Genomic DNA, 25,519 nt, shown 5'->3' on the forward strand with positions numbered 1-25,519 from the left:
CGCACTGGCTCCAAGCCACTCAGCAGAATCATCCAGTCTGCTAGGTGGAGAATGTTTGGCCACATGCTTCGACTAGACACCTCATCCCCGGTCCAGCAGGCTATGTCGGCATACTTTCAGCCAGGAAGCTCAGGGTTCCGAGGCCGCCCGAGAACAACACTCCCGCGATCCATCAACAACGACCTGAAAAATTCCAGATCCACAAACTCCCTCACATCACACGAGGATCTAGTTGCACTGAGGCAGCTCGCCCAGGATCGTCGAAAGTGGAAGGATCTAATGTGTGCTGTGTGTAATGGCTGAAGTTATACAATTACACTAGATACCCTTAACAATAATAACGGATACAATTACACTAGATACCCTTAACAATAATAACGGATACAATTACACTAGATACTCTAGATACTAGAGACTCGGTACTCTAGATACTAGATACTCTAACAATTTTATCAAACATTATGATAATTACCACATCAAATGCTGCGGAGACCTATCCAGAATCGGCAATATGCTGGCCCTGGCCTGGAGATCTGCAACTATAATCAGCTTCTACTTTGCAACACTAACGGATTAGTCCCCTTTGTCGATTGATGGATCAATCGGTAGATTCGGCTCTGTTTTTCTTCCCTTTCTTTCTTGTTTTGAATTGTACGTTGAACTCATTGGATTTCTTTGTATTCTGTATCTCGTTATCGTTATATTTCCCTCTAGCCCTCTCGCTTAGGATGAGCTTTCTTTTTTATGGCAGCTTAAGCGAAGGCTATATACCTGCTTTATGCAGGTTGATGCCAACGCGAACAAGCAAAATAATAATAATAATAATAATAACATAAAAAAAACGTTCGCGGCGGCGCTAACTAGACACAGCATGCAGCTAGCATGTAGACTGCATGCATGCATGCGCATGCGGTGAACAAGTCAAATGCTTCGCGGTTCGCTGCGCGCTACCATGCAGTGACTCCCGCTCACTCAGTCTGCTTTTCCGCTTTCGATCCGAGACTGGAAAAGTCTACGTCTTGACTTCGGTCCAAAGTTTGTTTCGTGGAGAGATGGAACAGATCTGTGCAGATCATGCAGTGCATGCACTGATCAGTCTGATTGATGCGTTGATGTAGCGACGACATGTGGTAAAAGAGATCTTCTTCATAGATCTACGCACAGCAATTTTGCGGATTGTCAGACCTCCACAGCCACAAACAGTTTGGAATTGTTTTCTTCTTCTTGGCGTGTTGAACTCCTCCGAAACCCATAAGCACTTGCAAGGGGTGAAAGAGGATGCAACACTGAACTTCCGCTGCTCTTCGGAGGGTTGAGTGGTGGTATTACCGTAGTCTTGGCCACTGTTCGTCTTCAGGGAGTGGAAGAAATATTTTGGAGCCGTTCATGTCGAAGTAGATTAACCAGTGGTTTGGAATGACAGTCTACTAAGAGAGCTTCGAAGTAACCAGTAAGGACCTAGGTATGGCTGCTCAGGGAGAGCCTTCAGTCGACGCAAGGAAGCTTTGTGTGACCATATCCCAAGATGAGGAAGGTACATGTAAGTTTCGAAACATAAACAGGATGTACTATCAAATGTAGAAAGAGTACATGTGTGCAGCCTGTTCTGAGAGCCAACCAGAAGGCTGGCCAGCACTGTCAGGTATCGTTGAACACGCCAAGAGAGGCTTCGAAGTATTCCGGCTTGCGTTCATGTTGCGAATGCCAAAACTTGGAACTTTCTTCCAGTGTAATGAAAAACTGTGCGAAAAGTACAAATATACATGCATGTCACGAAATCAAGACAATTCAGATGTTCTGCCAGTAGGGAGTGAACTGCATAATTAAAAAAACCTGGCTTTTTAACAAGGTTCCTACCTGGAATGCTTGTGAGAACATGGTCGGATACACGTACATTGCAAACAAGAGTGCGCAACTCCACTTTGTTTGGTCAGCAACGTATTTTCAGTGGACGTCAATGTTTCTGGAGATCATGAGTTACATACCGTATTTCCGCGCATATAAAGCCATGGCGTTATATCCGAATATAAGGCCACCCTCACTTATAAAGCCATGGCGTTATAAGTGAACAAAATTCAATGTGGAGAAAGTTGCATCCGGCGTTAAAGGTGAATTCAATTCTTTCAGTGAACCTACAGTAGCGGTGATTCTCTCTACATGTACCCATCCCCACTGTCACATGCCATACCGCCACCGCACCTTCACACAAGTTTTTATGCCACCTTGTACACAATAGGTTCACAATTTGAAATTTTCAGGGAAAATTGAAAGTACATGGATGCTCGACATGAACGTGCAACGGCACCGTACGAGTACTCGAAGTTCATACTCTGCCGATTTTTTGCATGTAAGCGTCTCTCACTTTTAGCGCCATGGCGTTAAAACCGAGGCTATTTTCTCCAAACATTTGGTCCAAAACAGCGATGTTTCACCTATAACGCCATGGCTTTATATGCGCGGAAATATGGTATACCATACGCAGCATGTGCTACGAGTCTGTTGCTGCGTGAAGTTGGGCGGCTTTCACTTAACCTGCACTATGAGTACGATAAAAAGCTACAGCATTGGGAGAATTTACCTCGCTCGTCGTCCTTGCTCCGGACGATTCAGCAGGCTTAGTTGTACCTCGGCGGCGCCTATCCCCTCTCCTAGGTAGTGACGGTGGAGAGACCTTTTTGAAAGTTGGACCTTCTACTCGCTCTCTCCTTGCCGACGTCCAGCCGTTGACTCCACGAAGGAGTTCATCCGCCTGTGACGCGACATCCAGCGCTCCCGTCATTGAACGCCTTTATGTGTGACACCTCTTCAAGAGTTGAACTCTCTACTAGCTCTCTGTCATTGACTGTTCTTCAGGGTTGTGTTGCTGGAGGTCGTGGCCGAGGCGGACCCAGAATGTCATGGCTTGATAATATTATTTCATGGACTGCACTTGACGTGCAGTCCCTGCTCGCTGCTGCACGCTATCGATTTTTATGGCGCTCGCTTGTTCATACTTGCTCTGTGACGCCCCGACGGCCTTAGGGCTATGGGCTTGTGATGATGATGGTGATTGGGAGAATAAGTCGAATTTCGTTTTGAATTAAAGCGGCGAAACTCAAGCTCATGCTGAAGACTGGCGCCCAGAGCATGCGTTGCGCCTGCTTTGTACAAGCGTCCTGTGACACCAACAACAAATTCCGCCGTGGACCAGGCCAGCTGTGAAGTTGCATACTCTTTATTATCTTTGACGTCACACTGCTCATCGTACTCACCACGTTGTAGTAGGCAAGGCTATACTACGCCTGACATTTGTCTATTGCAAGGTGGCACTCGTCCACTAACACGCCTTGTGCACTTCGTAGCCTGAGGCTGCCGGAAGCTAAAGGCCATGCACTGCACCGTCACACACACACACTGAGTGTTGACCTTCCTCGTCCGACTACTGAAATCACATTTTTCTGGCAGGTTCTATATACCCTACCACCTAAAATGAGATTCAACCGAAATAATGCAATTCCACCGACTTTGAACATTCCCAGCGTACCACTATGTGCAACACAAGTTTGGACGGTTGGCATTCTCACATGGAAACATAAAGCCCGCGTGTCTCACCGTGGGCAATGTCCTTGCATCAAACGGCGGAAACGATAGCAAGACTACTGCACAGCGTACACATCATGCCACATACTGTTTTGTCTCTGTGTTACGTGTTTATGTCTTTTATGCGTCAGTCCCTAACCTAAGAAGTTAGGTGTATGCTCAAATGTTGAGTGCATGATGATGGGGAGTATATGTAACAGTCACCGCGCATGCATCCGGTTGAGAGCTAGTTAGAAGTGACATGCAACGCAGTGGGCACTGATAATCTCAGAGGTACAAAATGACACCGGAGCACTTATGTGTACGATGAAATTAGGTACGCGCGCACGAGTGAGTTAGAACCCAGCACCAGTGCACGGCCCGGTGTCCTCAACTTCGGGGATGCACAGCGCTTGACGCTAGCTGACTCCCGACTCCCGGATTCCACACAGAGCAGCAATGTACGTGGGCCAGGTGTGTACTCGTGGTAGGATGTGGAGGGGTTTCCGGACTTACTCCCCTGTTTACTGACTACACAAGCCGCTGCCCAAAAAATCGATCAGTCCTCAATGCACCCAGCTAAGTAAATCACTATTTCCCCTGTGCTTGCCATGTCCAGGTGACTTGGAGCTAGGTCACACACCCGATGACCATGATGAAGCACTGTTCCAAGATCCTGAAACAGGTACATTGAACTACTCCTCATTCCTTTTCTTATGCATGCACTATGATCATTTGGAGCGGCCAGCTGCTTTGCTGATGCGTGTGTGTTGCATGTGTGTGTGTGTGTGGGGGGGGGGGGGGGGGGGTTCTCAAGGCCACAGGACTTGCAATGCCATGCCCAATACTGTTGACTTTGCGATTTCTCTCTCTTCTCTTCTCTCTTCTTGTCGTCTCCCGCTTCTGGGAGCGACGTGGCCCGATAGGGTAGCTGTACATAGTAGTAGTAGTAGTAGTAGTAGTAGTAGTAGTAGTAGTAGTAGTAGTAGTAGTAGTAGTAGTAGTAGTAGTAGTAGTAGTAGTAGTAGTAGTCACATCCTTTATTGCTGAACCCACAAATAATTGTGATACAAATTGTAAACCATCCGAGGAAGAAGAGAAAGCCATTAAAAAATAAAAAATAAAACAAAAAAGGTTATTGTACCATGCCAAACGGCTATTATTAAGTCATGTACCAATTGTAATACATGACGTAGTATAGTAGTCAAGCACCTACAAAATACTTTGCAGGATAATATTCAAATTGCCTAGCATGCCTACAAATCCGCAGAGCATGCCAATGTTAAATAGGCCAACATATGAATACCGAAGGCGGTTACATGGACAGAAGGCGACATTGGTCGAGAAAAGATGGGCCTATTCTCTTCCTCAAGTAAGACGCTCTGCAACCACGGAGGCACGTGATTGACCACCTCAGCAAAACAAATGCAATTTTGCAGCGTAGCTGTGCCATCACAACAGCGTACTGGAGGTCACTATGCTTGTTAACCACCAGCTGAACAATGTTCTTCAATGCACGAGAGCACTCCGTGCCACATACGCCGTTTGTCGAGAATACGAGCGGAGTGAATGACCCCCTCTCGACATCGACAACACGCTGAAGATAGGCCCGCTTCTTCTGATGTTCATTCCGGGAAATCTGTGCAAGGACTTCCTGTCGCGACAGCAAAGACGCCGAGGGGTGAGTAACCCTCACATCAAAGAATGCATCTTGCTGTGGCGACCAAAAGCCCCTTGCACGGATATCCAATCGAGCCTCTGCAGCACGATTAGCGGTAGCGCCGTGAAGTTGTTCACCATCCAACGGCAAAAGCGGTGGCTCTGTCTGAACATCCGGGATGGCAGAAGTCATCACCTCCACCAGCACATCACGAAGCTCATTGTGTCGCAGACTTGGGTAGCCCCCTGTAGGGCATGTCAATGCATGGTCGACAGACATGTCTCTACCACACACACAAGTTGGTGGGAGGCCATCAATAGGGAGGTTTAGTTCCCACGTAACGGAAACGCGTACGTGGGTGATCCACGTAAAGTGGATGAAGGGCACCCACGTTGCAATGTTGTGTTTAGTCACACGGAACAAACAAAAGCATGAAGCGAAAGGCCAAAACCTGGTCAAAGACGAAGCTACCCCGGCCTAAGAAGCTCATCCAATATTTTGATTTCGTGCTTCGGAAACTTCTTCAGTTGAGCACCCTCACAGCTCGCACAATGCGCTCCATTCTGATTTTCACCCACGTTCTGGCGGAACGTGGGTGAGCCTCCATACACGGTATGTCGTGAATCAGAAAACGTCTGTACGTGGCCACTGAGTATCACGTGGTACACCCACGTAAAGTACCCACGGATTACGTGGGACTAAACCTCCCTAATACCCCAGCCATAGCGCAGGGCGAGACCATCCCGGAAACATGCTTTATTTAGCGCAAAGCCGTTCACAGCCAGAGGCTCAGCCGTTAGCCAACTGGACACGCCAGCATCAGCAGCAATCTCCAACAGCACTCGCTGACATGGGCTGAGCTCAGGACGCAAAGCAACCTGAGCCTCCTTAGCCGCAGTAGCCATTCTCCGACGTTCAGCATTTCGCAACGCTATTACCTCCGCCTGCAAATCAGCCGGAGCAATGTCAGCATCAGGGCGACGAAGCAAATCAATCACCGGCCGTGCCGAGGCCATACTGGAGGTCCACTGATGCACTGCATGAGGCCCAATGGCAGGAATTGAGAGACCACCGGACTTAACAGGCAAGCCGATGAGACTCCGCTCAATGGCGGACATGTTCTTCCGACCAGTGATTGCTGGTATCAAACTGTTGTCAATCACATTATCTAGCCTGCCGAAAGCATCCGGCTCCGGCAAGCCATGTGAGCACATATGATAGCGCCAACGCGACCTCAATCCACGGGAGAAAACAGAATATGCAGCATGTGGCTGGGTTTCCGCCAGAGTGGAGAGAGTACCGACCTCCCTGCACCATACGGAAACATGACGACACAGACTCTCCTGTACAAATTCCTCCTCACCAATGGCCCCACCAAGATAACGAACACCATTGGTCAGCACACGTATACCCGTTGGGTCGAACAGCTCTCGGGCTTCTGACTCCAGGGCGGGTTTCACCAGCAGAACTGTCTTGGCTGCATTAGGGTAATATCCATACTTCGGGCCAATCTCCTCGATTGATTTCCAAAACGAATGCACGGCCGCCAATCTGCCACCAGACTCGCCATCATCCGCGTACCAGCATTGGTTCACATCAGGGTGCTGTTCACGGAGTTTACAAATCATAGGAGCCACCGCAAGAGCAAACATGGCCATGGCCAGAGGGTCTCCCTGACAAGTTCCCTCGCGCGAGTACAATACTACGCCACCAGGAAGAAATAGTGGAATATCCGCACCATATGTATTACGAATAGTAGTAGTAGTAGTAGTAGTAGTAGTAGTAGTAGTAGTAGTAGTAGTAGTAGTAGTAGTAGTAGTAGTAGTAGTAGTAGTAGTAGTAGTAGTAGTAGTAGTAGTAGTAGTAGTAGTAGTAGTAGTAGTAGTAGTAGTAGTAGTGTGTGTGTGTGTGCGTGCGCGCATGCGTGTGTATGTATGTGTGTGTGTGTGTGTGTGTGTGTGTGTGTGTGTGTGTGTGTGTGTGTGTGTGTGTGTGTGTGTGTGTGTGTGTGTGTGTGTGTGTGTGTGTGTGTGTGTGTGTATGCTTGAAGGCACAAAAGCTTGCACACGTACACCCATGTGTGTGTTGGGGGGGGGGCATGTCTACATTAAATTTTGATGACATAGTCATTTGAAGTTGGCCTGTCTCACATACTGGTACACATAACATGTGGACGAGGCCCAGGTGTGTATTTGACGGCACTGGCCATGAGTTACTCATGTCTTACTCCTTTCCTCTCACCACTTGCACCTCATCTCACCTCTGTCTAAAACTTGCAGCTGAGTTGGTGATGTACCCTCGGTGTGTGCTTTTGGTGCCTGTCATCTTATTTCACCACATTCAGCTCGCACTTGTGCACGTTATACTATGGGCGCATATCCTTCACTTGAGCAAAGGTACCCACACTTGCTGCAGCGTATATCAAACACATCATTTGGACACCGTAGTCAGTGCTGTCTGATGATCGCTAACGCCTGAAACTCCGAGTAATGGCAATAAAGCTTTAGTTTCCCTTCCCTATACCTGTAACGTGTCAACATGTGTTTGTACTGTCTTTGCAGCTACAATCCAGAATGTAAGCGTGGACTGCTTGTCGGATGATTCATGCAGTGATTCAGGTATGTCAAGGTTTGTCTTCACGTAGAAAGCTCTGAATATTCCCTAAACTCCGTGACCCTCCAGGACTTTGCACTTTGCATTGCCATGATCCTCTGCATGCTTGTTGAGAGTAAGAAAGTATCCCTATTTAAATGCTGTTTTTATGCAACGTAGTAAGCGAACATACGATGCATGCGGACCCATGTCTGGTCTCAAGAACAGCTGAAATACAATTGGAGAATACCCACACTTGGAAGTGTATTGACCGACTCCAAAATAGCCACTCGGTGCTGATAGTGCTACTGTAGTAGTATTTTTGCAAGTCGGTAACCCTATGCATTTCCGTTTATACTGTAGAGGCAGAAAATTTCGTCGGTCAATAATTTCGTCCAACTCCAAAGAAAAGGAGTTCGTCCGGTTGAAAATTTCGTCCATGGATCATAAGAGTGTATAGAAAAGCTGGACAAATCGATATTCGTCCTACATTTAACCCTTTAAGAGCCGCCCCATACTTGAATGCGTCGTAAACGACGCATTCAAATGCAAAACTCCAAAAGATCGTAACTCAGTCCAATCTCGCTCAAATCCATCGATCGAAATATCCAGGGCGAAGAGAAAACTCTCACCTGTCGGGAGAAACAATCTGCAAAGCGCTGCGAGCAACGGTTCCCGAGATAAATCACTCGTAAGTTGAGCCGCGATCGCGGCAATTTCAAAAGCGCGCAGTGCAACTTTAGTATTGAGATTTTTGAGACTTTTCGTCACGCTGGTTTACTCGAATTTGCACAGGTTTCATTGTTGATATTGTCAAGAGTACACAGCAAAAAAACTGGAACTCCACGATCGAGTAGAATGAAATATCTGGAGCGGGACGCAATTGGACGCATTTGGGGCATTTTTCGTAATGTCGCTGCGATCTAGCGCTGGATAGACGGTGTGCTGGCTATCATGATCGACCTCATTCTCTTCCTCTCGCGGAGACCGTTCCAGGAAGCCCTAGTTTGTGAGGATTGAGTGAGTAGAACTGAAGCTATGATCCGAGGAACACGAAAAAATGCAGATTTTTGAAAATTTCCTGTGGCTCTTAAAGGGTTAATTTAGTCCAAAAGCTCCTTGGACGAAAAAGGCGAAATTAAATTCCAGACGAATATTTCTGCTTATACAGTAGTTATTTAGCGCTCAAATACATGTACATGTGCATGATATCATATGTGTGTGTGTGTGTGTGTGTGTGTGTGTGTGTGTGTGTGTGCGTGCGTGTGCGTGCGTGTGTGTGTGTGTGTGTGTGTGTTCTGCGGTTGTCAGTTGTTGGGTTATTCAATAGCCTATTGAGTCATTTTTCCAAGATTCCTTTTGAATCTCTCCCCCTCTCCCGGGAGACCCATGCTACCAGGTTTTGACAATGAGCAAGTACATGTGTCTGTGTGCGTGTGTGGAGGGGGGGGGGGGGAGTAGTGGGCGGGGATGGAGATGGCGTCTGCAGCATTTCTTCTGCAGTTCATTTTGTGTGGATGACGTGTCGCCTTTGCTCTGCAGAGCCAACATTTGAAGCAGCAGCCTACATTGATCAGCTTAGAGCAGAGATCAAGCTTCCGTCACAAGTGTGTGTGGACTTTGCCAGCGACTCGGAAACAGACCAAAGTGGTGAGTTGGCCTGTCTTGTGTTCACTACGGGCAATTAGGGAGGGCCCAAATATGCTCACAAATTTCGCATATTATGCTTTTCGCATATTGGCCACTTGCTTCAAAATATGCTTCGAAATCACACAAAAGCAGAAAAATATGCTCGAAATATGCTCGAAATATGAACTGATATCAGTGATAATTATGCGAATTCTTTACTCCTTGTAGCAAAATATGCTACATTTGGTACAATATGCTAGATTTGCTACTTTATGCGACCTTGAGCCGCGGACACTCTCTTCTCGGGTCAAATTTTCGCCCCGTGTTTGGATGAGCATTTTTCCTTCCGGGCTATGTTTGGAAGTGTTCCCTGACCGAGCGTGCCGTGGTCAGTTTCCTTGTCCATTTCCGCAATCTGCCCTATAATTATGCGAATTCTTTACTCCTTGTAGCAAAAATATGCTACATTTGGTACGATATGCTAGATTTGCTACTTTATGCGACCTTGTGTCAGAAGGATCAAATATGCGAAAATATGCGCAAGCATATTCGGGCCCTCCCTACGGGCAATGCACTTGCATGTTTGAGGTGTAAACCTTCTTTTCGTTTTGCTTACTGGTGCATGGAACTACTTGAATACTATATTTGTGTAGAAACCTGTATGGAATAGCCTTATCAGAATTAGCCTTGCGCTTACACATGAGTTTACATGTGGCCTTGTTTGACACTTTTCTTGCAGACAAAGAGGACAATGGCGAGTCTGAGATTGACTGCAAGGAGTCATGGAACAGCTACGAATCAGATCTGGACATGATCATACGTGGTGCGAGCCCATTGAAAGGGAAGACGACAACACCAAGCTTAAAACGGTAGGCCGAGCTGGCATCCGCCATTGTAGTTCGGTACCAGCAGCAGTCGAGTTGATTCGCAAGCTGTTGAATGTGTTGAGCACACCCATTGATCGATCGATGGATTGATTGATTGTGCTTTTGGTATCTGGTTTTAGCACTTCTGCCTTGCGATTTGCAAAAAAAGTTTTAGTTCAATATACAGTGAAACAAGAGTCCTCCAGCTCGGGATAGTGCTCAGTTCACGCAGAGTTAGGAAACTAGGTCAAACACGTTTGTATATTCGACATAACACTCTTCATATACAGTCAACTTCGCTTATAACGACACTCGGCGGGGTATCAGAAAAGTGTCCTTTTTCGCGAAGTGTCTTTATACCCAGGGGCGTGCTCGGCTCCCCTTCCAGGGGGGTGCACCGCTTCCAGACAACAGCAATTATTTTCAAAAGGTTGTACCGGTGACATCATCAGATATTTCTACATGTGACATCATTATTACTGTTACAAAGATTGTATGTCATCAAGAATGAACACAGTACAGCATCATATCAATTTATTCTAAATAAAGGATGAACACTTTACAAATGTTTAAAAACCAAACCGTCGACGGCACTGTGCCAGGCAGGCCGATGCAAACACACATTGCACGGATATAGCTAGGAACAATCGTCACACTAATTGACGTATCTCAGGATTCGGCGAGGAGAGCGTCGAAAGAACAGCTTCAGCACCTCATCTGTGTTTACAGGCATGCCGTAGCGGGTATGCAGCAGAGCAAGCCCGCTGCAACGCTCTCCAGTCATGGTGCTCCTCAGGCAAGTCTTCATCAAACACTGCAGGTTGCTGATGCTGCGCTCACAGGAGCACGTGGTTACGGGTAGCGTGGCTAGGAGGATGAGCAGCTGGGTCACTCCCTTGCACAGGCTCTCCTCCACAAACTTGGCACAGTCAGCGAGGCTAGTAGGCAGGTGCTCAGGGGAGATTGCAGTGAGAACAGTGCAGAATGTATCCAGCTCCGCTCTCAAGGTCGCTAGCCTGCATCCAGCTGGGAGGTCCTCCTCATGCTCTGCTGCGAAGGTCATCGCGTCTGTCTTGGCCTCTTCCGGGTTGGCCAGCAAAACACGAGGCAAAAGCGACAAGCCTTTGCCAATCTTTTGCTGGAGTGGACCGAATCTCTGTGTAAACTGTCCCAAGAGCTCGTCCAGCAGAGGAACTGACACTGCTCTGCGGGACTGCCTGGCTGCATGTAGGCCGCACACCAGGCCCCTACTGCACTACAACTTACTAGTACAATGTACAAGACACAGGTGCAGGATGTGCTCCGGCGAGGTCGGGCTTTCCGCAATACATTGGTGACTTTTCAAAACCCCGGTCGAAATATTTTGGGGGGTGCACTTGCCCCCTGTGCCCCTCGCCAAGCACGCCCCTGATACCCGAAGTCTCATTATATGTACTTCAAAGTATTACAGTTGGATGGGACTTTGCTCTGGGCATGGAAATTCTGTCGTTATATCCGCAGTCGTTATTAGCGAAGTTGACTGTACTCCAGAATAGCTGGCAAGCACTGCGTTGTCGGAACCATTCTGCAACTATCCTACGCATATTACGTCACAGAGCACCACACATCTTCTTTGTAACCAATAGTTTCATGCCCTAAGCAATCATCAGACAACTGAAACTATTACAAGTTGTTACAATGAAGATGCGTGGTGCTCTGTGACTTCAGTACAATGTACAGTACTGTAAGACATGTTATTATAACGAGTCGCAAATTTAACGATTGTCCAAAATTCATAGGTTAACGAGAAGATATTTTAACGATCTTGCAGTATTCTGCCATATCCACACACAGCATATATGAAGCAGTACGGCTTCAACGGATCTTATTATAACGAAGAAATGTCGTCCGTTAAAACGTTAGATTTGCTTCCTCGTTATATATACATGTCTTACAGTATGTGAAGTACAGAATAACTTAGCCCCCGTGCATGTTCTCCCCAGCAATTCAGCAATTAGATGAAGTGCGTACACCGAGGCTTTTGTTATACTCCACTAAATGTTCACATGGCTTTTCATGTGGCCCACTGTTTGACTTTCTCCAGGCAAGCGAGGTGCATAGCTTGGGCACCGACGTGTGTGGTCTCCGTCGGCAAATCGTAAGTTTTGTGAAATGGTGTTGCTCATGCCGGGGCTATTTCTAGTAGGCCAGAAGGGTATTTCTGGTACAGAACTGCAAGCATGGTGGGAAGGGAGTAGGACTGAGGGCAGAGTGATGGTGTGTGTATGGCTTTTGTTGGAATATAATTATGCGTATCTACAGTAGTGCTGAAACGATTACGTTTTGTCCTTAGTGGCTTAGCTGATACCATAACGATCGGCTTATCGGCTAAACGATTATTATTGTAACTACATCAGTACATGTACATTCTGTGAATTTCAAAATTTTACGAGTCCAACAATTACATCGCCAACGACGGAAAGCGGGTGCATAGATCCGATGTTCCCGCAACAAGTCTGTCAGCTGTTCGGACTGACCAGACGAATACAGACCAGACAGAGGCAACTCACTGGTTGCAACCCAAGTGCTAAGCCATAATCCTTGTTTCGCTCTTCTGTGTAGTGTGAAGAGGTCAACGAACATGTAGAGCTCACTTTGATGAAGTAGGCAAGGCTGTGAGCGCTGTGGCTCAAAGCGATAGGCCCTAAATCGTACGAGATATTTCGAGCGCCATTGTTTGTTGCGAGCGCTTCTTCTTCGATGAGTCTTGCCTCTTTCCTGTCAGGTTTCCTCCAACAGGACCAAGCACGAAGTAACTGTACTCATCTGCAGCCGATCAATGTTCTACTGCGCAAGAAGATTGCGTTTTCGCCAAGCCAGTGCCCCGCCAAAGACCATCGCCATGTCACAACGTCGGAACGAGTTCATGATGAGAATCATCATTCGCGCGAGCTTGATGAAGAACTATTTCGAAACACAACATAGTCTCTACCTCCGGGACGACAACTATGCGCCGGTCCTGGAAGGGGAGAATGTCTCCAGCGATAAGAACGAAGACGACGGCGGTATTTCGGCAACGTGGAGTCAGCGGAGTTCGTCAAGCTCTTCCGCCTCCGTGATCCGGTACATGTCGACACGAGCGTGCGGGAACACAGCATACACTGTAGGACTGTTGCGAGAGTTTGCGGAAGGAGTCCAAGTCGGGAAATCCATCAGCTCCAAAAGCTACCTGTAGGTGGGCGATGAGACTCCAGCTTCAGACTACAACAGTCAGGACTTGTAAATAGTTGAACTTTGTGAAGCAGCAGATCGAGAAGTTAGTTGAAATCATAGCTGTTGCAGTATGTCGGCGCTATGTAGCTTGTATTTTTTTTACGGAGAGTCGATCGCCACGCGAATGTTTCTCTCCTCACCGAGAGCTAGCTGGCCTCCAAACTCCGTCAGGGTCTGCCTAAGGTACCGAAGGTCCTTTGACTAGCTGCTGGCAGGACTCCATCAAATCCTTTAGCTTCAGCTCGGCGAGCAAAAGTCTCTCTCTCCTCCAACAATCTTTTCGGGATTGGTAAGAAAAGTAGTCAGCTCAAAAGACGACGACGGTGATCACGTCGATGTTTCTCAGATCGCGCTTGTACTTTACACGTACATCGATGTTGCAAGTGGACAGTCATAATTCGTGTCGTACTCGCAACACTTTCGATGCATGCACGCTTTGTGCGACCCCAAAAGAGGGGAAATCCCGCACCGAGTGTAAGTACATGTATTCTACTCGTTTAGCCGATAAAATCGAAATAACCGTTCGATCTATTTCTTATCGAGTAAGTAACGAGTAATCGATATAATCGTTTCAGCACTAATCTACAGGGTTTTGGACAACTACGGATAACTTGTAAACCTTTGGTCCGATCTACAGGGTGCGCACTATTATCCAGTGCTGCTAAATTTAATTAAACAAAGTGTCACCCGAAAATAGACATGTTTCTCCACACTGACAATTATCTTTGGGGTTTCTGTCTAGAGCAGGAAGGGCTCTTTGTTTGGAACAGTTTTCCGATCGTGAATTGACTACGCCACCGCCACCACCATTGCGCTCTGTGGCCGGCAACACACACTTCCGTCTGCTGCAGAGCCTAACGGTGGTGGTGTAGTCAATTGATGTTCTTCCTGCATGTACTCTGTATGCTTGCCCTGCTTCCTGTGTGTGTACAGGAGTCGATCTTGGCGAAGCAACACAATCCCAGTGACACTGATGCACTCCGTCCAGGTAGCATGTCTGCTCAAGGTTAACGCGTTCCTGGAAATGTACTCCAACGGTCAGAAGCTCAACTTCGACACAAAGACCATTCTCTCCGTACAAGGCAAAAGAAAAATATCAAAGATCGACTCAGATCCCCGCATTCGTTACGGATCATCGTTACATTCTGTCGTCCTGAAAACCGGTCTACCCCTGCCGCCATACGTGATTGGCAGTCTCAACTATCTGTACGCCAACTCGCTGAATGAGCAGGGGTTGTTCCGGAGGGCTGGCTCAGCGAAGCGTGTCCATCAGTTCCAAGCAGACTGTGAAGACAATCCCTGTGAGTGCCGGTAGTGTATGATTTATACTCTCAATGTCATTCAAGCGTGATTCAAGTATGGCAATGAATACTAGTACATTCAAAGAAGCCATGATGACTACCGTAAATTCGTAACGATTAATATTGATGGGACTGATGTTCAAAAATGGTTTCGCCCAATGCTCGTGCACTTGCAAGCCGCCTATATGTACCTACAGATTTCTATTACGATTTGGATTTTTTCTTCAATGGCCGAGAGCTCTGCCGCACCCTGTAGTAATATGATTTGGCGGATATTCATAAATCAATGTCCATTGTTGGTTAGCAAACAGTACATTGAAGCAATGGCACAACAGGCAGTGGAGCATTCACTCACTTTGTTCTCTTTTTGATTCCATTCCTAGATGAACTGACATTCGAAGGCCTCACAGCTCACGATATTGCCGACTCTGTAAAGCACTTCTTCCGCGACCTCCCCGAGCGGATCTTCAACGCACGGATAACGCGCATCGTCACCAATCTCGTCTCTTGTAAGCATTCCCGCTCGGGTCGGTGTTTGTATTGTTTGGGGGTGGTCCTCATCTCTGCTTGCACCTTGTGATTGTCTCTGGCACCTTAGCAAGGCATTGTGAGGCTGCCTTGAAGCCTTGTATGATTCTAATGTTGTACTTCACTGTTCACTTGCTGCTTCTCTTGTTGTGTTTTTTTGCTGCTGCTGCTTTTCTGCTCTTGTTACAGTCATACCGGAGGAGCTCACTCTGCCTGCATTACAAAGTGCGTTACAGCTTTTGCCTGATGCCTGCCGGGAGGCTGCCTATGTCCTATGCACTTTCCTGAAAGTTGTTTCGGAACACTCTGCCACCAATTCGGTGAGTGGCATTCAGCAGCATAGTTGCAGGCATATACATTCATAGCATTTGGTAACTGTAATGGCTCCAGGATGTTAGGTGCGTTGTGAGATGGCGACCGTTTAATTTTCGTTTAGCCGTTGATGCAATGAATGGCGAGTACTCTCGTGCATTATGAGTACCAGATACTCTAGAATCACGAATGTGTGCAGCCTTTTCAAGAATGTTGCCAATCGTCTGTATCCCTTTTGATGGGCCAGTACGAATTGGTTCGTATGTACTCTTTCTTGTCACTGATCTCCCCTTCGTAATACAATACGGCATGCCACTGCGTGCGGTTATGACAGACTTTGAGTAAAACATCGGACTGAAGTCCCAGTTGAGCTATGACCTGCCCTGCAGGCATGCACTGTGACATACATGTACCACACTAAACATGGCAGTCGTATTCAATGCATGGTTTTTGAGCTATTTGACCTTTTCTAGCCAGGTTTGAGATGCGCGAGTCCGAGGTAACCATGCTCAGAGAGCACTCCAGATATTGAGTATCTTTCCCCTATTCCCAACGGGTACATTATATCCGGGCTTCATGGTATCTTATTTTTGCTGCATCCATTCCTGTTGTTTCTCCTCTAGATGACGATACAAAATCTGTGTGTCTGCTGGACACCGACTCTCTTCTCCATTGGTGCACGCTATGACAAGGACTCCTCCTCGACCGTGGGAAGTCCATCTCCGAAGAAAACTAAGCAGGGCTCTCGGCGAGGCTTGACCAAGGAACCCAGTGATTACCATGTACGAGTACATTGTGGATTTGCGTATGGAATCGTTTCCTAGTTACTAAACTGCAGCTTGTCCGTGTGCAACGATATGCATGGTTGATGAGAATGCTGATGCCAGGTCTCAGATGATTTGTGTGCAGATTTTTCAAAATTATCAATATAATCATTACATGTACACATGTACAAACCTAAGTCTCTGCTGTCTTGTGAGAGTGTTCGAAGCCGCAAAATAACAGCTGAACCAAGCCTCTCGTCATTGTCAACTTGTGCCGTGTATGCGTTCCACTACTGCTTGTTCTGCATGTCAGTGCGGGGTCTCATGTTGTTCTGCTACTCTCTATGTGTTGCTGCGACTGTAGGTGACACAACGAGCTCTGGAACTCATGATAACAAACGTGGAAGAAGTCTTTTACGTGAGTGCTGCAACTTACCCTTGAGAATACTCTAGTGGTGCCTTGGACAATTGCCGTCAATAGGATTTGGACTGTACAGTCAGACCTCGGTTATCCGGTCCTCATTTATCCGGATCCCTCGCCATCCGGAAGAAAATCATTGGTTACCGATTTACAGCATATGCCATGCATCATACAGTGCGTGTGTTCGCTTATCCGGTTCCCTCGCCTATCCGGATATTTTTTGTGGAAATGGATGTGTGCGGTTAAGCGAGGTCTTACTGTACTGGCTTTCTTGGATGTGCAGCGGTGCACTAGCAGACAAGCAATGTGCATGCATTGTCCTGTTGGCTAGTCTACCCTGAATTTTTCATGTGTGCTCCTCCATGCTCCCCAGTCCTTGAGGGCTGTGTGTAGTCACTCTGTGTTGCCTTTTGTGAGCATCGCCAATGTGCTTTGCTCGCTTGTGAGCATCTGGAGTTCTAGAAAACGACGCGCATGACTCTGCCAAAATAGGTGCATGGTGTCTCCGTGATCGGAGTTCTGTCTAATCTAGCTACAGTATAATTCAGAGCTGTTTTTTGCACACCCTCTGATCTGAGTCATGAGTCAGTCAAGTGTCAAATCAGGCCCGGGGGGGGGGGGGGGGGGGGGGGAGCGTGAACTCCAATGCGGGGAGCAACCAACTTCCTCTGATCCAGTTATCCTTTTTGGCTTCACTGCTACCTATTACTGAAGTAGAAATTTTACAATTTTCAGTAATACCTAACTGTTTGCTTCTTTTGTGTGTGTGTGTGTGTGTGTGTGTGTGTGCATGTGTGCGCGTGCGTTTTCAGCCACCTGCGGAGTTACTGCTTCCCGACATGAGCAAGCTCGCCAAGCCTTTCGAGACCGAGTGTGCATCCGTGCGTGACATGGGCGTGGACACTAACGGCACGCCCAACTTCATGCACTTCATCAAAGCGTGCGTTGATGCTACGTTAAAGGTCAGCCACTATACTATAAAACCCATGCAAATGCAATGATGATTAATTTTCATTCACATAACTTTGTAGATACCATGATTGTACTATTTGGATACACCACACAGCGCTCCCAGATAGCTTTATCCACCATTCTTGGCTACAACCTAACCCTATGATAATTGATGTGCACTTGGTTCCAGGAACATTTGTCTGGCTATAAGAACTGGACGCCAATGAGCGGGGTACAGGACGTATCCTACAAGAAAGTCAGCGACGATTTCCCGCTGCGTCTGTGGCGGATGAGCACAGATGTTCCGGCCACAGCTGGCAGAGTGGTGTATCGAATTACTAGAGAGAGGTATGTTTCGCCTGGCCCCAGTCTTTCCGTGTGATGTGTCGTACTCAATGAAGCCTGTGTGAAGTGTGCATGTGTGTGTGTGTGTGTGTGTGTGTGTGTGTGTGTGTGTGTGTGTGTGTGTGTCCCATATGGTGCAGTGGTATGTGCCGTCGATTTCCAATCGAGAGGTTGCGGGTTCAATTCCCGACGATTATGGTCGCACACGTCTTTCTTCTCTTTCTCATTCTCCTGGGTGGTTACCAACAGCCAGTGGATGCCGGAGTATGTGGTGTGGTGTGTGTGTGTAAAAAAATGAAGAAAAAAATGAAAAAATAATATAGGAATTCACTGGCCAGAAAAAGCCACTTCAATCAGCTGTGTGGTGGATACCAGGCTAAAATTAGTGGCGGTCAATTCATCAGCCTTGCAAGCTGTTGAATGGTGTAATCCCAGCACAAGTTGCTATGTCTAACATAGCCGTTCGCTATCATTGCTTCTGCCATGGGCAGGTCTGAGGTGAGGTGTGTGTGGGTACGTTCGTGTGTGTGTGTGCGTGTGCGCCACAGTCTTGTTGAACAACTTGGCACCGACTGGTACAACAAGCTTCATGCTGGTATCCACGTGTGTTTGTCTTTCTGTTTGTCTGATTCTCTGGATGGTGCTTTCATCAATCAGGCACCTATGGGATGACGACCTTCTTCAGGAACGCGTAGTGGAGACCATCTCGGACTTTGTGGACACGTACGAGTTCGTGCAGAGGTCCATCTTTGGCACCGGCCGGCGATCCTTCGTTTGCTTACGGTAAGCCAGTCTACACTACTAAGCTGTGTAGCGTTGGTTGCTATTTGTGTCCTGCAGTCCATTTCCAAAGCAATAAGCACTCCTGGTGGTCAGGTGTCGAGTTTCTGACTTTACCATAATATGTGCTGTCTGCAAAACTCGCTCGCCGAGACACTCCGAAGTGCAAATAATGTTTGAATATGCTCACGTCCGCTTTAACTTACAAGCGTCTTTCTACGTGCCGTTGGAATCACACGGGACAGCACAGTAACTGCTGAAGCGCAGCATGGTGCCCATTTCGCTGCTTCGTGAGTCATGACTGAATGTAAGTGTGTCTGCGCTGAGCTGCGAGACAATTTTTCTCGACAGCTTCATTCTGAAGGCCATGGCTTGGTAACAGCGTCTGAGTTACTCCTACGGCTTGAAAAAGCAGGTGCCTGGGAAGTTGTCTCGATAAGAATGATGTCGACTCTAAAATCGAATACATCATCGATGTGTGTACTCAGCATAATTATGGTCACATGTCCTCACTGATTTCATCCAAGTTCAGAACGGTGATTCTGTTGACGTCACTGGATAATAGTGGATGCCGTTGTCACGCACTGTGATTCTCTCTTAAAATGTATTTCAACATGTAGATTGTCCAGGAACGACACGACACACTAACTGGATTCCGAACTCGATGCAGATCCTCACACTTTGGTTTGCCTGCTTTTAGTGTGGATTCCACTTCAAACCGTAGAATCCCGCGGATAAGCCCATGGGCTTATCTGTTTCACAAGGACATTTCGGTGGGCTTATACGAGAACATGGGCTTATACGCGGGCATGGGCTATACGCCGACACCAAATTATGCTATTGAAAAGTATCAAGGAAGTGAGAAGTACATTGCTGAAAACCACTGTGCAAACAAAAACAACCGATGATTGTGCTGAAATGTACGAAAAAAACTATAATGTACATGTACTACGTACATGGTATGGCCAAGAGTCCATAATTTATGGACTCTCGGTAAGAGCTAGGCCCATGGGCTTGTACGATGAAGCTTTGTGTTGTTCGAACAAACCCTGGGCTTATGCGCGGGATTCTACGGTACTGTTCATACAGGGAAACTTCAGTACTTTGGAGTCTGCATCAAGTTCAAGAAACCCAGTTCATCATTTACATTACTTTTGGCTTGAAGGCACAATGAAATTATAATAGTTAACGCACGCTCCACATACAGGCATGCACCCGGCTCAGAACACATTGTTTTCTGGTTGGCATATCAGGGATATTGGGCGGAGCAGCTGGCGTGCATGAGAAAGACAGGTCGGCCTGCTCTGCGCAGGAGCTGTGACCCGGTGCACACATAGTGTGTGTGTGAGAGAGAGAGAGAGACAGACAGGTCGGCCTGCTCTGCGCAAGAGCTGTGACCTGGAGCACACAGAGTGTGAACGAGAGACGATCGGCCTGCCGTGGGCAGGAGCTGCGACCGGTAGTGATTGAAATGAGCCAGCTGCGGAGATAGACTGCCCTCACCCGATATAAGTATATTGACAAGAGGTGTACTGACACTGTGATTGAGGAAATTATGGTGACAGTGACGGAGAGATAGTGATCCCCAGTCAAATGGGGTTGGGAGGGAAGGGGAAATTGACAACTGACGGACAAACCAGTGAACAGTCAAGTCGTCGGAAAGCAGAAGTGACAAAGGAGTCTCTCTTTTCTCTCTTTCTCTCTCTCTAAAGCAAGATTTGGAAAGCGCGCATGGGAGAGTGGCGCGCGCTGCGCATGCGCATGTATAGCAATGACATCATAATCAGATGCATGATCATCAGACTAAGTATGAGTGGTAGATGTTCCACGTTCGTTAACAGGGCTTAGCGCACACGCTAAACCACCATTAAAGGGGAAGTTAAGGCAAAAATTAAAATTTCACCAGTTGTAGTCTTCGAGGTGCTGAGTCGAATGGTCTTGGTCCGAGAAAGCTGAGACGCTCCCTTCCTACTTGAATCCCAATCGAACTCGCGCACTTCCACCGAAACTGGGTGACTGCGCCCTACTAGATGGGGATTTGTATGCAAAATGTCACTAAAAGCGCCATTTCGTTCTTATAAAAGCACGGATGACCGCGATTGGCCCATATGTTGTAGTCTTTTGGACGCTGAGTCGACTGGTTTTGGTCCGAAAAAGCTGCGATGCAGCGTTCCTCCTTTATTCCCAATCGAACATGGTTGAAGAAGCGGTCACGTGCTCCTGGTTGCCCAAATCACCTGGTCACCACGCCAGCAGGCGACAACTTTCACACCAAGGTTCAACTTCGAGTTCAACTCGAGTGACAGGACTGCACCCAAAAAAGGTCAAACAGGCTAGTAAGTTGTACCCTGCAGGCACGGTGACCAGCTGACTGGTGTACGCAGGAGCACGTGACCGCTTGTTCAACCATGTTCGATTGGGAATAAAGGAGGAACGCTGCATCGCAGCCTTTTCGGACCAAAACCAGTCGACTCAGCGTCCAAAAGACTACAACATATGGGCCAATCGCGGTCATCCGTGCTTTTATAAGAACGAAATGGCGCTTTTAGTGACATTTTGCATACAAATCCCCATCTAGTAGGGCGCAGTCACCCAGTTTCGGTGGAAGTGCACGAGTTCGATTGGGATTCAAGTAGGAAGGGAGCGTCTCAGCTTTCTCGGACCAAGACCATTCGACTCAGCACCCCGAAGACTACAACTGGTGAAATTTTAATTTTTGCCTTAACTTCCCCTTTAACACTGATGTCACACTCATGCAGTGCAATGTTTCAGTCATGGATAGTAGCTTCAGTAGATATCCTTAGCTAAAAAGACGCTAACGTAAACGCAAACCTTTCCGTACTTCGGATCGTTCAAGCTGAACTTTTCCCTTAGCACAATGTACGTTATAGTTGAGACGAAGTAGTCGTGACAACCATGGCGATATGAATTTTCGTGAAAACAGGTGCGGGAAATTCAAAATTTTGAACCAGAGATTAGTTTGCTGTCGTTCCGAAAGAATACCTTGGCGAGGTCTTTTACTCTGGAATAGCAAAAGCACAGCGAAAATGAGTTTTCGCTGTTCCCAGGTCCTTGGAAATCCTTTCCTAAACCCAGCACCGAAGACTGTAAGGGTTCTCCAGCTCCAGCACGTCTTGGAGAGGCCGATGAATTTCTTCCTCAGGAGTGCCGTGGAACTGGTCCTTTGTTTCCCAGACGGGATAGATGGTGAAAGGCACGAAGCAGAGGATGCAGACATTGTCAACTGAAAGGCAAAACTCGCCAAAAAAGCTAAATGTCAGAAGAGGAAGTAATCTCGACTCTCATCTCGATCTGCACGTGCTTTTTATCTCCCGCCAGTTACAAAACAATGCGAGTTTTTGCATTTTTTGCAGAATTACCATAACGAATGTCGGCCCGTTATTTTGAGCTCTGTAACGTTTTTCCGTTACTCGATAACGTCTTTTTTGCATGGTTTCGGCTGGGAGTGAGTACCGTAAAAGTTAGCGTTATCGTACTTTTGCTAATGATGTCTCAAGACTGATATAAGCGATGGGTTCCGCTGTCCCCAAACTCCTGTGTAAAGTTGCACACACTTGTGTACTGTATACAGGGAAACCTTTGCGGTCTGGAACCGTTCGCCATTTTTGCGAGACAGGTGTGAGATCCCAAAAGTAAGCCGCCGCGAAACGTACAACTGTAGTCATGAAACTGACTGATTAAACTGACCCCAATCGCACACAATTCTAGGTGCAAATTGGTCTCTGCACACAAATCACAAACTCAAACCGGCGCAAACGTTTCCCTGTTTACAGTGTTCTTGTCAACATTCACAGCCCACCCTCCTTTTAGTGGCAAGTGTCCTTGGGGCTTTCTTTTTAGGCACCTGCTGTGCTGTAATCTTTACCAGCCTGGTGTCCTCTTTCTGTTCTATTTCTCCCTTTCTTGTTTTCGTCCATGTAGATCGCAACATGCAATGGATGGTGTTCACTTGATTACTATGAACAGCGTCCAGCAACCTGGTGTACTGAGTCGACGAGACGGTGTCGTACCCGCTCTTGATCTTGCCACTCGATTTATCATCGAACCGTTTGGCAGCACTTGCCGGCTCACAGTTATCACGCGACAGGATATCCGGTGAGGCCTGGTTGCCCTTCCTCTTACCTTGATTTTGTTTTATTTGCCTGATCTTCCAAAGGCGAATACCGGTGGATTCCCATCAAGGGAATCTCATGAGTTACATAGTGCATATTCCGCATCTCTCTGGAGAGATGTAATTCTCGAGTTGCAGCATCAGACCGTGGTGGTGGTGGTGGTTACGTTGTATAAGCGATGAAAGACGGATCCTAGTAACATAGAAAAAGTTGCTGTGTGTGCCATGATGGCTTAGTTACACACTCTGGATCATGTACTCTTGGCTATAACTTCTTACTACATATTCTATTTTGGATATGTAGTGTCGCCTCACCGGCCTTTAAAATCGTAACGGGTATATGACTATATGTAGTGTGCTGATGTTGATGATCGATCAACTAACTTATGCATATTCACTACTGATGTGTGAAACCGTGAACTTTCAGCTGTACGAGCAGAAACGCTTCCAAAGTCAGTTGAAACGGTTTTGGTTAAACTCAGGATATATTTCAATTGTGACATGGCCTCAGTGAAAGCGAAGAACGTCACCGCACGTGACTTGGTGTATGTACCAATGACTGGTCACTCCATGCGTCCGACGAACCGGGGAAAAAATTAGACTTGCCGACCTTTTTTTATCTCCCTGTTCTACTGCACTTTTACCTATGGAACCCATTTTTTCTTTCCAATACTAGTGTTCGCTTGAGATAATAAATACCCACTGTTCGAAGTCTGAAGAGAGTGTTGAACGGTCGCTACTAGGATGACAGCTACAGGAACACCATAGTTCAGTGGTTAGAGCATCGCTGGCCTCAAGTGAAGGTCCCTGGTTCGGGTCCTGGTGGTGACAGTCGATTTTTTTCTTCAGACTTTTCCCTTTTCCATTTCCTCAACTAGTGAATACTGTGAACATGTTTAAATTTCAACCTCATCAACAACATCATTTCAGCTTGCATGGTTTCTGCCTGATTCACTGGCATACTGTATTGTGCACGCTAAAACTGCAGCCAGTGCCAACCTAAAGCGGGGTTCACAGAAGCATTTTTGCGATGCGCGGTGCGACGGCCGCGAAACCGGGACATCCCCAAATCGCATCCATCAACTATGTTAACATGCGGCGAATATTTATTGAGTTACTGTATGTTGTGGGCAAATCTCGACGTACTGGAGATGCAGATCCGATATATTTCCATAGTGCCATGGTTCCTGTTCTGTCATGCAATCCTCATAATTATTGCATGTGGTCTGATGTGAACAAACTATGTCTGGTGCCGATCTCTACATACGGTTTACCGGTACCTTATTGCACTGCCCCTGATAGAACACTGTTGTCCATCTCTGCTTTGTGTTGTTGGCATCACATCTATTCCAAGTGGATTGTTCCTTATCGATGGGTGGTGCTTTGCAACTGAAGAGTACAGTAAAACCTGTGTTTGCCGAACCCTGTACCATGCGCAATCCTGTACTGACTGGACAAAATGTCATGCAACACAGTGCTGTGGATCACAAATGTGCATCCCTGGATCAAGCGGAATCCTATCATATCAGAACAGTTTCTGCTGCACCAAGGGCATTCCGGTTGGGGCAGGTTTCAGTGTACTTGAAGTATAATCACCTCCATCCCTAGCTAGGCCCTTGGGTATGATTTCTTCTTTTGACATGTTGACTGGAATGTTCTTTTCATTTTCTGGCTGTCTCTCTGTCTCTCTTCCTCCTTTGTTTTCTTCTCAGGGGCTACTCCCAGCAGCTATACAAGCTTGGGCTTGGTGCCTTCCTAGCGTCCTGTGCTTACCGAATCCGTGACTCCTTCCAGTTGCAGCCCTGAGCAGCAGTCTTGCGGATAGGCCTTCACCTAAACCCAACTTCAAGTCCTTGCTTATGTGTGTTTGTCTATTTTCGCTATCTGTGGAGTGAGCAGCAGCAGCAAGGATTTTGACTGCTCGAAGACGCACTGGACATGAGTGTGTACCACCGACTTTTGCTGTCATCTACGATGCACTTTAGGGCACGCTATTGACGGTTCGCGAGTACTGTTTTAGTACGTATACTGCTGGTGCCGATGCGGATGTGTATATTATGGTGTACTCAACACTCCTCGTTACCTTGTGCCACCTCGGTATATTCTATACTGTGAGTGTGGCACTGGGTTGTACTCGCGTCTAGGGAAGGGACGGTCTGATCTCTGCATGCCGTTGAAGCATTGAAATATTTAGCCTTTAGTGGCAATGCTGTATCGCCCCAAAATGACAGGGACTCCTGAACTTATCCGTGCTGTCGTTTGCTTCTTTTTTGCTTTTTTTGCTGGCACGAGGTATTTATTGGTTTTGCACGAGCCGTCTTCTTTCAGTTAACCCCTGCCACAAGTCACTGTCCCACCGCTACAAAGAATGGCAGCGGTCCCATTGGCTTGCGACTCCTCGCCCATCTAAAGTCTCTTCTTCTTTTTT

General features: G+C 47.1%; 1 protein-coding gene across 2 annotated transcripts; it reads left to right on the top strand.

The window, feature by feature from the left end:
• The first annotated feature begins 1,120 nt into the window (after window positions 1-1,120).
• Window positions 1,121-25,489, top strand: LOC135815861 (rho GTPase-activating protein 7-like). 2 transcript variants are annotated; one of them, XM_065329207.1, is made up of 16 exons: window positions 1,121-1,534; window positions 4,178-4,243; window positions 7,780-7,836; window positions 9,353-9,460; window positions 10,179-10,308; window positions 12,389-12,442; window positions 14,491-14,858; window positions 15,242-15,367; window positions 15,576-15,706; window positions 16,322-16,480; window positions 16,827-16,880; window positions 17,696-17,845; window positions 18,025-18,182; window positions 18,837-18,962; window positions 22,902-23,075; window positions 24,804-25,489. In XM_065329207.1, the coding sequence occupies exons 1-16, from the start codon at window positions 1,465-1,467 to the stop codon at window positions 24,895-24,897; spliced, it is 2,025 nt and encodes a 674-aa protein (XP_065185279.1). In that variant the 5' UTR covers window positions 1,121-1,464; the 3' UTR covers window positions 24,898-25,489. The 2 variants fall into 2 exon arrangements, with proteins under 2 accessions (XP_065185279.1, XP_065185277.1); XM_065329205.1 differs by having other exon boundaries at window positions 1,122-1,540.
• Window positions 25,490-25,519: the final 30 nt, after the last annotated feature.

The sequence above is a fragment of the Sycon ciliatum genome, chromosome 4, assembly GCF_964019385.1.
Source record: "Sycon ciliatum chromosome 4, ocSycCili1.1, whole genome shotgun sequence".
In the NCBI taxonomy this organism is placed as follows: Eukaryota; Metazoa; Porifera; class Calcarea; order Leucosolenida; family Sycettidae; genus Sycon; species Sycon ciliatum.